The 14,716-nt window shown below is 40.2% G+C and overlaps 1 protein-coding gene across 5 annotated transcripts in view; it reads right to left on the bottom strand.

Moving 5' to 3' along the window:
• Positions 1-14,716, bottom strand: part of ERBB4 (erb-b2 receptor tyrosine kinase 4) — a 1,342,090-nt gene that overhangs the window by 456,330 nt on the left and 871,044 nt on the right. For all 5 annotated transcript variants that reach the window (XM_068245390.1, XM_068245391.1, XM_068245392.1 and 2 more), the window contains 3 exons: positions 11,419-11,484; positions 6,436-6,554; positions 889-1,030 (listed from right to left, as the gene is read on the bottom strand). In XM_068245390.1, the coding sequence (XP_068101491.1) occupies positions 889-1,030; positions 6,436-6,554; positions 11,419-11,484 (327 nt within the window). The remainder of the gene's footprint in view (positions 1-888; positions 1,031-6,435; positions 6,555-11,418; positions 11,485-14,716) is intronic.

Below are 14,716 nucleotides of genomic sequence, written 5' to 3'. Positions count from 1 at the left end.
AAAATCCTACAGTTAGTATATGGAACTGTCATATAATGAGTATCAAGTTCTGTTAGAATATCAGCCAGACTCATCAAAACTGTTGTCCTATGGACTAAAGTTGCTCAATCTCAAAATAGTGTGCAAAGAAATAGGGGAGCTGGCTGACATCTTTGTATAGATCCTTTCCAATACAGGTGACCATACATCTAGCTATTTGGCTGTACGATCGACCATTTCATTTGATCATTTTATAGAATCGAGAGAGAATCCAGCGTTTCCAGTATGCCACAATCGATGAAAAGTGACTGCTATTATGTTGAATGGACCATCTTAGTCGATCGAGTAGGATGCAAGATATCGATCACACAAGAATCAGCTACTGTTCACGTCATTCGGTCGACTCTGAATCGATTTTTGGATTCAGAGAGATGCAACGTTGGTCAGATGGATTAGTGAACGTAAATCGCATAGTATATAGCTTGTAGTGTGTGGGCCACTAGTCCATCGACTTTCGATCAACCATACTGAAGGAGATCGCTTAATAAAGTTGATTGCTTTGTCGATTGAACCAGAATCTCTAGATGTATGACTACCTTAAGAGTACTTTTATAAAGAATAAAGGTAATACTGAGAATTTCCCATGAAGAGATCTCCCATGAGGAGATGGACTAATCCAAAATCTGCCAGATATGTCAACTTTTTTACTACCTACCTTACGTTATAGCATCATGGTAAAAAAAAATATTTGTTTAACATTTTACAATTTTTCACAATAGTGGTCTTTTAAGAAATTCATTGTTGAGAAGTGGACATTATGAACTGGCTACCACATTCTCACCCAAGTGGCAAAGCCATTATTTTGCAGATAGACACCTGTGACCCATAGCAATGCTTAAATAAACTTACGTGGGCATTTGTTCACACAGAAGGCTCCGTAGGCATACTTGGCCTTAGGGTTTTGCTCCAGTTGAAAGGCTGTTGGATTATATATGTTGGGCTGTGGACACTGGGTGACGCAAGATCCGCTGTCATTAAATTTCATGCAGGCCTGAGAAGAGAGAACGGGTTGAGAATGCTAATTGCTTCCTGTTTCACACATCAAGACGCTTTGGGAACTGTGCTCCATACTTCCAACACGAAAAGTTTACCAGCTAATTTCCCTGACTGTAACAAACACAGCATCTATCAATTCTCCTGCGTGCCTGTGTCCCTAGCAAACACCAGATTCCATCCAGCCACCCCCGGGTTCAGCTGACAGAAGGAACACAGAGTCTCTGCATTGAAATGAGGAGGGAGGGCAAGCTGCTGCCAAGTGTCCTCTGTGTGGAAAATGTTCTAAAAACTTCTGTTTATTTCCTTTTTTTTTTTCTAAAAATAAAAAAAAGAGCTACATGCAAAAATAAATATTTTGTTGACAGTGGTTGACAGCAGCAGGCTGAGGAGTAGCGCTGGTGACAGCAGTTAATAGCGGATGCTGCCTATATTCCCGCTGAACACACTAATGATCTGTACTTCGGAGGGCTGGCCTGCTGCTCTCCTACGCCACCCGTTTAAATTCTAGCTGGGGATCGAAACTACCAATTAGGGAATAGGGCTGACATTCATTTCTATTGAATTTGCACAGGGGGAGGTTATCATTTCTACAAGAGGGAAAGTAGGTCTGATGTCTCCTGGGGGACTTCGTCCTCCCACCCTCCACAGACAAATCTTTACATTCCCTACATGTACTTCATATACACAGTCCTATAAAAGTATGCTGCTGGAAGCTGACTGTACTGTAATTTTTTTTTCTCACAACTTTATTGTTTCTGATGCTGACAAACAGTGGTGAGGTGATATACATTGGGAGAGGAAATATGAACTGAAGGTTTCAGCTTGTTTTTAATGATCTGTGAGGGGAAAAAAAGGGAGAGAGAAAAAATGGACAATTTTATGCTGACTGGTCTCCCTTACTGTCCGATCAAAAATTCAGAACTGGCTAACGCAGCAATTTAGTTTTATTTCCTGTTAGCGTGTGATCCTGAGCGCTGTCAGAACATCTTTAACCTTCAACTTATAAAATAATCATAGCACATCTTGTCTGAATATAGAGCATGGCTGTGTATTTTCAGTGCGAGTTTCAGGTTTACCTCGTGGTAATAACCTTCAGGGCAGACGTGTGTGAAAGTCTGTAAAGCAGTGCTTTATTCCTCAGGTGCACGGAATAGAAAATTATCACTCAGAATGTTCATTTATGGATTATGCGAGGAAACGTTTGGTTTTTACTGTTTTAAGGTGCTACATTTTAAACAAGTTTCACAGGATGAATTAAACATGTATGAAACTCAGCATTTCTTCTTTGCGCTAAAATAATTTTTTAAGCAGAACAGCATTCAAACAGTTAAACACTGCACTTTATTCTCCAGTGGAAAACTCCCTGCCACATCCAAAGAGATATATTATCTCATTATTATACATCATCTTTTGTTTACATTCCTTTGTCAGGTACAAATAGTATACAGCCAGCAGCATGCTGAAACTGATCTGCACACATTGTAGAACCAAAGAGACCTGAGAAGTGATCACTGCATACATTATAATATATAAATATCACAGTTATGCAGAAAATGCAATGGCAGCTTTCCGAGAAGATAAACTTTACTTTGAGAACTTATAAATGGACAATAATACTTGTGCACAAAAGCAAATATGATAAGTGTATGAGAAAAAGTAGGACAACTTTTTTTAATCAAATATTATGTTGTAGTTTATTCCCACTTTAAATAAGGCTCAGTGTAATTTGCACTGTGTGATAGCCTACAGAATCACACTATCTGTTTCTGGTCTAACTTTGGTAAACTGAACCCTGAGTTATTGGTTAACAAACACTGATATCAAAGAGAAGGGCAATCCCCAGGTGGCCATGGTCCATTTTTTTCCTGGAAACTATCTATCAGAACGTCATGGCTATTTCTGTATTTATTTGAACCAAAACCCAGTCCTCTATACACTCACGCTACTTATGTGCTATATCTTGTGTGGACTACTTGCACTGTACTTGTTATTATTTTATACCTTCTAATAAAATTGTTGAAACAATTAGATATCAAAGGAGAACCCTGGGCATGTAAAAAAAATCATCTATATGTATTCCTGACTTCCTTCTGAATCTGACATTAAAGTGGGATTCAGCTCCCTAGCCTAAAATTGAGCTACCTACTCTTCAGGCTGGTGCACACCAGAGCGGTTCTGAAGCGTTTTTTAAAACGCTTGCAGGGGGGAAACTGTTTGGCTAAAGAAAGTAAATGGGATGGTGCACACCAGAGCGGTTCGTTTTTTCCACAAACGCAAACTCAGGGGCTGCAGCATTTGTTAGATTTCTGAGGCGTTTCTGCCTCAATGTTAAGGTATAGGAAAGTGGAAAACTGCTCTGAAAAACGCTAGATCAAAGCTGTTTTCCAGGCGTTTTTGTTACAGAAGCTGTTCAGTAACAGCTTTTACTGTAACAATATTTGTAATCTGAAAAAACAAAAACGCTCCAAAAAACGCTAGGCATGTGTAGAAAAGATGCCTAGAACCGCTCTGAAATCTGCTTCAAAAACGTTTTGCAGATCTGCAAACGTTTTTGGTGTGCACTGGGCCTTAGGTACATAAAAGAAAGTCTGGAAGCATCTACCAGTGTGAAAAAAAAGTTAACTTTCAATGCTGAGATCTGCTAATCTCTGCTGATCAGCAAATGTAATTATTGCCAGCTAAAAGCTCTCTCCATCCTCTCTTCACTCTGCTACCCTCTCTTCTATGCTGAAGTGACTCGGCTATTAACACAAGGGCATGTCTATTCAGCAGAGGAGGAAGGGGGAGCAGAGTGTAGAGACCAGACAGAGAGCTTATCCTGGCCAGCAGTGATTACATTTGCTGATTGGCAGAGCAGTACAAACTTGTCACTTTCCCACGTTTAAAAAACACTTTTCTTTAAATTTTTATCATGGGGTCTTTGCTATTAAATGCATATTTGGACTCCATTGACTTAAAGTGACCCTGAACACAGCTAAAAAATGCCAAACTGAACTTACCTGGGGCTTCCTCCAGACCCCTGTAGTCCATGAGGTCCCTCGGTGTCCTCTGGGCTCCCTCTGTTCTCCTACTGGTGGCTACAATAGCTGCGCAACCCATCCACCTGCCCCTTTGCTTGGGCACCTGTCACCATGAGCATTCTGCATATGCTCGGTTCATTCTTTCCAGAACTGTGCATGCGCAGGATGCTCACAGTAAGTAACGAGTGCGCAAGGGAGATGGGTGTGTGGACAGGTCACGCATGTGCAAGTGCACACAACTCCCACCGGGTCGTGCAGGTAATGGAGCAACCAGCAGGAGGACGGAAGGAGCCCAGAGGATGCCGAGGGACTTCAGGGACTACAGGGGGCTGGAGGAAGCACCACGTTGGTTCAGTATGGCATTTTTTAGCTGTGCTCAGGGTCATTTTAAATGCAATTCAAATTTTGTTATTCAATCCTCCGGAAAATCTTGGCCTGTTCAATGGAATGGCCATCAAATCGATAAATGAGATGTTCGACCAACACTATTGTATAACAGCACCCCAATTAACATGTGTTCTATAAAATTGCTTTGGGATGCATGGCTGGTGCCCATGAACTGAAAAACAATAGTGACCAACAAAACGCTCACAGATTGCAATGCATTTCACAGGACTAAGTTACTGCTTCTTCTGGCATATAAAGAGAACAAAGCCTATTGGACATTTTGCTCTTTTTACATGCCTGAAGAAGTAGGAGCCTAATTTCATGAAACACATTGCAATCTATGAGAGTTTTGTTCATTTCGGTCAAGGAAATTACAGTTCTTTACCTTACCATTGAGTTTTTTTTCCCTGAGAGGAGGCAAACTTACTTTAAAGGGAACCTGTACTGAGTAAAATTATTTAAAATAAACACAGGAAGTAACTTCGAATGAACATTAAATAGTTACCTTGCTATCAGTTCCTCTCAGAAGCTCACCATTTGCTTCTGACAAGGATCCCTTCCAGTTCTGACAACATTTTGTCAGAACTGAAATATATCAGTTGCTGTCAGTTATTTATCAGTTACTGTCAGTTATAGCTGAGTGGACAACTGATGTGCCCAGTAATGTCTATGTTTCCCTATGGCTCAAGTGGACGATGTTACAGTTTAACAGTGTGCTGACCAGAAAGTTGTTATGGGGTAATGGCCATTTTCAAAATGGAGGACGGAGAATTCCGTCGATCACAGTGGACTAACAGGATGCGGGAGGGGAGAAAGAGATTGATGAGTAGACTACACGGGAGGTAAGTATGACTTGTGTATGTTTATTTTGACTTTTAATTTTCAGTTCAGGTTTTCTTTAACCTATTTTTAATAACTTTATTTCACTTTAGTGCCTCTGAATGTTATTGCCTCACACTGCCCTCTAGTGGCAAGTGGCCATAAATACACATGAAAGCAGTACTAATTAGTAGCAAGAAAATATAAAAAAAATAAGAAATAAAAAAATGCGCTAAAATAAATTGCCCTGGAGCACTTGCAAGCCTCTAAATAAATTGGCTGCTAAAGGGTTATTGGTATGTATTTACGTTTCCTAAAACAAATCTATGTATCCCCTTTTTTATGTTGCATGTATATAGCTGTGTGCTCTTACATCTTTTCAGCATGCAGAGTCTGATGAAGGCACAATAGCCAAAAGCTTACTCTTAATGTATTTTTTAAGTTAGCCAATAAATGGTATCAAGCTGATTCAAAACTTCTGGCTTACAGTATATTGGTTCTTGATTTTCTCCCTCCCCCTGTTTTTCCTTTTATAACTATAGATTAGTGAAGCGCGAAGTGAAAATAAAGCTCGGCTGTCTGCAAACATCTAAAAATTACAAAAGAGCAAAAAATGCAACACAATCATTGATGTGATCACAGCTTTACTTCCTTGCTGAATCTATTCTATACTGGCAATAAGTTATTATTTTATTTTACACTGGATCTGGTCTTCTCACGTGGTACCTATAGCTTCAAGTGTACAACATTTCACCTCATAAAACAGGCTGTCGTGTTTTCATTATAACACAGATTTCTGTAGCTAAACATGAACACATTCTCGTTGAAGGGTGTTAAGAATGTCTCCTGAAGCAGGTGGTGGGGATTTGGAGGCAAAGCAAAATGGTAATTCTTAAGTCTGCAAAGTGTTCTAGCGAAAGCCATAAATCATATGCATTAGCACAAGGATACGTTCAAATTCTTATTTGTAAAACTTATGAAATCTGCCAGGGCTAATGCAGGCTGATGGGTAATGCGATCCGGAATGGGAGAAAGATATGAAAGAGCTGAACGAACAGCTATTTTCGGAGAAGAAATGTATGGGAGGGGAGAGAGAGTTTAGTAGGCGTTGGAACATTAAATCTGGGTGAGAACAGGTTGTGGTGGGTGGAAAGAGAAATGACAGGCAACGTACAAAGCAGTCGGTGTCTCTGGGTCCAGAGCAGCCGCCAGCACATTCCCGGTGACAGCAATTGCTAACGTAAGGTCCATAGCAGCGGCCATCGCACTGTTCAGCGCACACAATCTTCGTCACTAGGGGAGAGAATCAAAATTTCATTACAATGCATCATCCATCAGCCCAATGACAATTAGCAATAGTGGAACTCTGTGGCTCTTTAAAGTAACCCTTTAACTCTCTTGCACATTAAAGGGAACTTTAAAGAGACTCCGTAACAAAAATTGCATCCTGTTTTTTATCATCCTACATGTTCCAAAAGCTATTCTAATGTGTTCTGGCTAACTGCAGCACTTTCTACTATGACAGTCTCTGTAATAAATCAATGTATCTTTCCCCTGTCAGACTTTTCGGCCTGTGTCTGGAAGGCTGCCAAGTTCTTCAGTGTTGTGGTTCTGCTATGAACTCACTCTTCCTGGCCCCTCTATGCACACTGCCTGTGTGTTATTTAGATAAGAGAGAAGCTGCTCTAATCAACTGGATAAATCGTCCTCTGAGCTGGCTGGGCTTTCACATACTGAGGAATTACAAACAAGGGCAAAGCTGTTTGCAGGAAGAAAAGAGCAGCCTGAAACTTCAGTGTATGGGGGAAAAAACACACAAATGATCTCTTGTGATTCAAAAGGAATGCTGTATACAGCCTGCTTATGTATGGATGTATTTTCTATGTGTGGACATACTGTACATCAACCTACTTCCTGTTTTGGTGGCCATTTTGTTTGTTTACAAACAAACTTTTTAAAACTGTTTTTAACCACTTTTAATGCGGCGAGGAGCGGCGAAATTGTGACAGAGGGTAATAGGAGATGTCCCCTAACGCACTGGTATGTTTACTTTTGAGCGATTTTAACAATACAGATTCTCTTTAAGGGACATGAAGAGATAGACTGTATGTACAGTGGCAAGTATACAAATACCTATGGTGTGTTCCTTTTTTTCTTTCTCTGCCTAATGGTGCTCATACATGGTACCATTTTTTCCATCCAATCTTACCATTTCTATATAATATAAGGTAACTGCCTAAATCATCCTTTCACTATATTCACTTAATTTACCCTTATACTACATAGAAATGGTAAGATTGGATTAAAAAAAAATGTGTATAGGCACGATAAAAGAGTTAATATTCAGCGATGCAACTAGACAATTTCCCTCCAGTCGGGAATCATCAGGCTATAACATCCCTCACTAATAAGGAGTTACAGCCATAAAACACTTTCCTGGCAAAGAACTGGCCAAATAACATCAAGTAACAATAGAACAGATTTCTCAAAACTTGTGGAAGGAAAACCATAGCAATTACCTAGTCATGAGCTTGGAAGAATCGTCCTCCTTTGATTTTAAATGAGGTGTACAGATCTCAGATGAGTTTTATTTAGAAGTGACAGGGACTTACTTTGGCTGCTGAAGTATTGCATTTACACTGAAAAATGTTTGCAAGTCCGATCACTACAGCAGAGATCCACAAAAGAATCATATTTGGTTATTATACAATTGGTTCTGTTTTCAACAATAATGTCAACATACCATTGGGGTGTACAGGGAAAATATGTAGTTACTGGGGTTGACCCCCACAAAAAAGTTAGCGCCTTACTTATGTTCCCCTGGCTTTTTCCTTTATTATGCCCTGTCTTGTACATCTTTGAATGACAACTATCGCTAAAAAAATTTAACATTTTAAATACATGCATATAAAATGTATATTTCTGCACCGTGAATTACTTTTTTTCATATGCTGCTGTCACTTACAGTAGGTGGTGAAAGTCTGACAGATCTGGAAGGTTTTGGACATATTCGTTACCTGTGGGGGGACGCTTTCTTTAATTATAAAAGCATTTACTGAACTGTAGTTGCTCTGCCCAACTTCCAAGATAGTGTGCAAATCAGGAAGTAGGCTGGCCAACATCTTTGTACAGATCTTTTTCAGGAGAAATACTGAGAATCTCCTATGAGGAGTTGGACTAGTCCAAAAAGCGTTTTACTACCTACTGTAAGTGACTGCAACATAGGGAGAAGGTTATTTATAGTGCTTTTTACTCTAGGAGCAATGTAAATTTTTTATATATGCATTTTAAATGTTACAATATTACGCAATAGAGGTCCTTTAAGTATTATAATACACTGATCAGCCAAACACATTAAACCATTTGCCTATTATTGTGCATGCCACAATTGTGCAGCCAAAATAGCTCTGACCCAGTAAGGTATAGGCTCCGCAAGGCCTCTGAAGGAGTACTTTGAATCTGACACCAAGACATTAACATACAATAAGCATACGTACAACATACATGCACCAGGCGACTTGGCGGACGATCGACCCTCCGATTAAATTATTACAATCTGATCAAATGAAAATCGTTGCTGCCTAGCGCATACTCTATCAATGATGCAACCAACTTTGGGACAAAATAGGTTGCATGTATGCGGACAGAGCCTAGAGCCAGTGGCGAACTGATAAAGTATACTGCACCGGGGGGGGGACACGACATTGTACATTAGGGGAGACAGCGTGGGGACGGCGAGGTGGCGTATGCGACATCACAAGGCCGATATCCGAGAGATTTCATGCTGAAATTGATCACGAATGAGCCTGTGGGGTATGGGCTGGTAACAGATGTCTCTTCAATCAGATTCAATCAGAGAGATAGCTGTCTCGTCATCTGCCCACACTTCATCTGATGTAAGGGCACCTTAAAGAGGAACTCCAGTGAAAATAATGTAATGAAAAAAGTGCTTCATTTTTACAATAATTATGTATAAATGATTTAGTTAGTGTTTGCCCATTGTAAAATCTTTTAAATCCCTGACTTACATTCTGCCATGATGACATTTTTACTGCTGGCAAGTGATGTAGCTGCTGCTTGCTGTTTTGGCAGTTGGAAACAGCTGTAAACAGCTATTTCCCACAATGCAACAGGGTTCACAGACAGGAAACTGCCAGAAGTACCTCGGTACTCAGAGCTTCTTGTGGGAGGGGTTTTACCACAATATCAGCCATACAGTGCCCCCTGATGGTCTGTTTGTGAAAAGGAATAGATTTCTCATGTAAAAGGGGGTATCAGCTACTGATTAGGATACATTTCAATTCTGGGTCGGAGTTTCTCGTTAACATTCCTCATTCTTACCTAAGCCTTACCAATACTCACCTTCCATTTTCATCACTTGGTGCTATGTGCCCAATCCAAGATAAAAATTTTATGTATTTGAAGCCCTGCACCAAAATCCCCCCCCCCTTTTTTAAATCTCCCCACCGCTAAGATCAGGGCTTCTCCTATAATAGCCAGAGCAAGGCACATAAACTGCGTGATTTATGATCATTTTCCCATAACCTGAGCCGTTTTTCATTTAGGTAAACTTTCTCAGCCATTGTTATATACAGCTCTAACAATTTCCACAGGCCAGTAATCTACTCTGCTAATGGAACTTGAATAAAAATGGCAGATACAATCTGTGCAACTTATACTGAATAACAATTAGCCTTGAGATGCTCCACAACGCGTTTTAGAATGCAGGCAAATGTGATACAATGCAGCTCACAGTTCCGCCTAGAGGAGCTTGGGGAATCAACCCCATTTTCAGTGAAATGTTTCTGCTAATTTTACACGGTGTCCAGGCATTAGGCCGATCCTGCAAGCGCAAGCCTGGTGGACAAATTAAATCAATATGGTCGACTTATGAACATGCAAAGTTATTAGCACAATACACAGATTTTAATTAAAGATGTTGCGTGCCGTGAAAATGCCTGTGTGATGCTGATTGATTTGAGATGCTGTTTCAGCTCTTTTCTTGCCTCTTGCACCAAAGTCCTGCTAGATTTTTCCCCGCTCTAATTGGATATTAACTATACTGGCTGCATCCTCTGAGCGATTTTCACAAAAGATGTAACAGGTGCCAACCGCTCAGTATTCTGCAGGAGTCTCCGACAAAAGAAACATCATTCTGTATTGCATTATTTACCCTGGCACTGTTGTACAGCTGCAAATGCTCCAGCCAGGCAAGTCAGGTTTATCTCGAATAAATGCCGCTGTTTGTGACATCATCGAATAACACTCCAGCCGAAGCAGAAGCATAGAATACATTTACATTAACAAGGCTGGATCAATTTGGTGTGTAATGTGATCAAATGCAGCCTAGTACTCTGCGTTGTAATCCTTCCCCTTAGGCTCCCCAAAGCCCATGGCTGCTAATGCAAAACTACGAATAAACGTGTTTCATAAGAGAATGCAAGGCATTTTGGTATAGAATTAAATGCTATAATTGAAGCAAACACTGGATACTAAAATGTGAATCTTTTTCTGGATTACGGCACTCATACACATCACTCTTTACCTCATTAAAGTGATGCTCCCAGCAGCCTTCTTACAGAATTTACTAGATCCCTGGCTACCACGCTCAAGACTTAACCCAAGGTAAAAATAAACTAATGAGATAAACAAATGTATTAATCCTTCTACTCCTAAAAATGACCTTTTTACATATCCCATGGTTTCATTTTATATATAAACACTTACAAAGTAGTTTGAATGATATGTTGTCTCTGCTCAGTGGCAGCCTATTAAGTGTACCTGAGTGAAAATACATGAACTAATGACCTTTTCCAACCTCCCTCTGCTCTCAGAAGTTGTATTCTGCCAATAAAACTTTTATAGCTGTAATTAGCTCATCAGTGATGTTTCCTATATTCCCGACAAGGTTCCAACAAGACAGAAGCTGTCACTTCCATGCCTAAAAATGAACTCTTTCAGGCAGCAAAGCAAAGCAAGTAAAACAGCCTGGTTATTAATATGTTTTGCACTGTACATACACATGTTTACCTCATCATGTCACGCCACCCAACCAACCAATACCTAGCCCTTTCTGATCCCCTTCCCACCCAACCAATGGCTAACCCTAACTGACCCTCCCAGATTTTTGTGTAATATAGAAAAATAAGCTACTTACGCCTTTGGCACTGGTCCACCGATGGCCCCCAGCAATGATCTGGACATATCTTTGAACATTTCCCACCTAAGGAAAACAGATAATTTTACATAGGTAAGTGATAGGATTATAATAATTTAGTAGATAAACATGCTTTAGGGAAAAAATTAAAGACTTTAAATTAAACCTGTCACAAATCAGCATAAAGGCACATTTTAGTAACAGAAACCCCCTCTGCAACAAAGTTTTTAGCTACCGGAAAAACTTGCAGTTCTATCTACAGCACATGCTCAGCTTGGCCCCCATCAGTTAAAGGAGAACTGTAGGGGGGTCGGGGGAAAATGAGCTGAACTTACCCGGGGCTTCTAATGGTCCCCCGCAGACATCCTGTGTTGGCGCAGCCACTCACCGATGCTCCGGCCCCGCCTCCAGTTCACTTCTGGAATTTCTGACTTTAAAGTCAGAAAACCACTGCGCCTGCACGCCCGTGTCCTCGCTCCCGCTGATGTCACCAGGAGTGTACTGCGCAGACACAGACCATACTGGGCCTGCGCTGTGCGCTCTTGATGACATCAGCGGGATCGAGGACACGGCAACGCAGGCGCAGTGGTTTTCAGACTTTAAAGTCTGAAATTCCAGAAGTGAACCGGAGGCGGGGCCGGAGCATCGGTGAGTGGCTGCGCCAACACAGGATGTCTGCGGGGGACCGTTAGAAGCCCCGGGTAAGTTCAACTCATTTTCCCCTGACCCCCCTACAGTATCCCTTTAAATTTTCTTGTGAGTTATTTCCCAGGAGATCATTTTTCATCCTATCAGCACAATAACTTTCAGTACCTAGAAACTAAGACAGTCATAATTGTACTGCAGATAAAAAATATCTCCAGTGAGAAAACACAGGAAAAAAGGTAACTGAATAAGAGCTCTTGTCACTGCAGGATACTGTAGGGTTCTCCAGCGCCTGGAGAAGAAGACTTACCTAATTCCACAGGTTACTGATGATAACAGACAGTCATAAAACTGAGGGTCTTTAATTCAATTTTTTCCTAGTTTTTTCCTAGGTGATATTTTTATGCCTTATTAATAAAGTATCTTCTAAGTCACCAGCAAACAAGAAAATACTCAAAATAACTTTGACAGTACTTTATCACCTACTTTTTGGTTAAGCAGAAATGGTTTAAACAGAAGATTAAAAATTAACTCTTAGGAGAAAACTTTGTGAAAAGTTGAATTGAGGAAGGGCCCCAAGCTCTACTACACAAAAGGCAAATGTGAACAAACAAGCAAATGCAATTCCAAACGCAAGTGACCTTGTGCAAACACATCATCATTTTTTTTTTATAAATGTATATAAAAAAAACATGCAAATGCAGTTAATTTTTTAAACTGCAATCATGTTCTTGTGGGACTAAGTTCAATGAAAAAAATAGCATGTCCTTTTATCGGGACATAACGTGAGTCCTTATAGAGGGTTATAGTCACAAGCTTTGTACACATTACATTTTTCTTTGCTGACCACAAGTGAGTCAATACAGTGGTTTGCTATTGTTTTAGTGACGTCTTGTGATGCAGCCAAAATAGTGAGATAAACAAGCCTTGAGCTTTTATTGTATAAGTGTAATTTTATTGGAGGGTTTTTATCCTTATAAGATTATGGGTGCTTAGTGCACCTCCTTTTATTCATTTTCAGCATATTAAAAAGCATCACACTGAGTTTTCATCCTACAATTTGGCAAGACGTTCAAATTAAAGCCCATTTAAACCCAAAATTGAACAAAGTAAATTCTAATAGCAATTAGTATAATTAGTAAATATATACAATGTAAAGAAGCAAAGTCCTTAACAGAACACTCATTTCTTGGTCTACATGTGCTTAGAGCTGCGCTGTGTGAGTCAGTCAGGAGTGACCAGGTGACTCTCAAAATAGGAACAACAACAGAGGCTTAGCTTGTCTACGTAGGGAGGTGGGATTTGGTAGTTCACAATAACTAGGTGCAAGACCATACCTCTTCCAAAAAAGCTCTAGAGGTTTTAAGCATGTATGGAGAGGAGCACATTTAGTATTATTTGTTATTTACATAGCGCCAAAATCCTCCGTAATGCGGTACAAAGTACAAAACAAATAGAGGTTTAAAACTCTGGTCATTCAGGACATCCAGCAATACAAATACAGTATACAGACAATGGCTATCATTCATAAAGCATTTCTGCATGCGGAAATGCTTAAAACAGCTGACTTTACCGACCACTTAGCAAAGGCAGCATTCATAAAGGCTCTTTCCGCATGAAAAAATGACACTACCGAGCAGAGTGATAAATCACCGCCTTGTGCGGTGATTATCGGAACACATGTAGCAAAATGTTAATTCATATAGATCACCGCAAGCTGTGTGAGGTCGGGAAGTACCGCTCCCTCTGATGTGGCGATACCAATGTAAGTGAATGGAGACACACAGACCTCCCAGGCAGCTGCAGCAGAGCGGAACACGAAGAAATGTATCAACTCGGCAGCTTCCGTGTCTCCGCAAGCCTACCGCCAGCCTAGTTCGGGGATTCTCCACACTGCTACCGCACATGGATACTTTTTTATGAATGCTCACCCAGAAGTCTAACCGCCAGCGGTGTTTTCCCGCACTGATTCTCCATACCGACAGCACTTTCATGAATGATAGCCAATGATGTATGATTTGAGACATCACCAATACTGGTGCATGTTTATATGATAAATTACATCAGAATAAGAAACGCTATGAGGAGGTCCTGCTCTTGCAAGCTTACCATCTAGAGGGTAGTGGGTTGGGACATTAGGAAAGGAGACACAAAGGTTAGTGGATGAAGCAGTAAACCAGGTGTGATTTGAGAGAAAGTTTGAAGGTTTCCAAGCTCCGAGCACGAGGAACTGGCTGCGTGTGTTCCAAAGGAGAGGTAAATACCTAAATGGGCACTACTGATTAACATAACAAAGGTTGCTTAATGGCAAGTACTGTTTATAAGCTAATTAACCACTTTACAATCACATTTTTTCCCCTTAAATACCAGAGCAATTTTCACATCATGCTCCTCCCATTCATTCACCAATAGTTTTATTGTTACTTAATTGCTTTATTCGCCACACATTAGGCTTTCTTTGGATGGTACTTTTTGCAAAGACTTATTTTATTTTGTATGCATTTTGAAGGGAATAATAAGAGAAAAAAATGGAACAAATCATTTATCCTCAGATTTCAGCCATTATAGTTTTAAAATAAAATGTGCTAGGATACATAAAACCCACATGTTTTATTTTCCCATTTGTCCCAATTATTACAATGTTTAAATTGTG

Source organism: Hyperolius riggenbachi, chromosome 7 (assembly GCF_040937935.1).
Source record: "Hyperolius riggenbachi isolate aHypRig1 chromosome 7, aHypRig1.pri, whole genome shotgun sequence".
Lineage (NCBI taxonomy): Eukaryota > Metazoa > Chordata > Amphibia > Anura > Hyperoliidae > Hyperolius > Hyperolius riggenbachi.
Note: the sequence above shows the minus strand (reverse complement) of the source record. Positions and strands in the feature narration are given on the sequence as shown.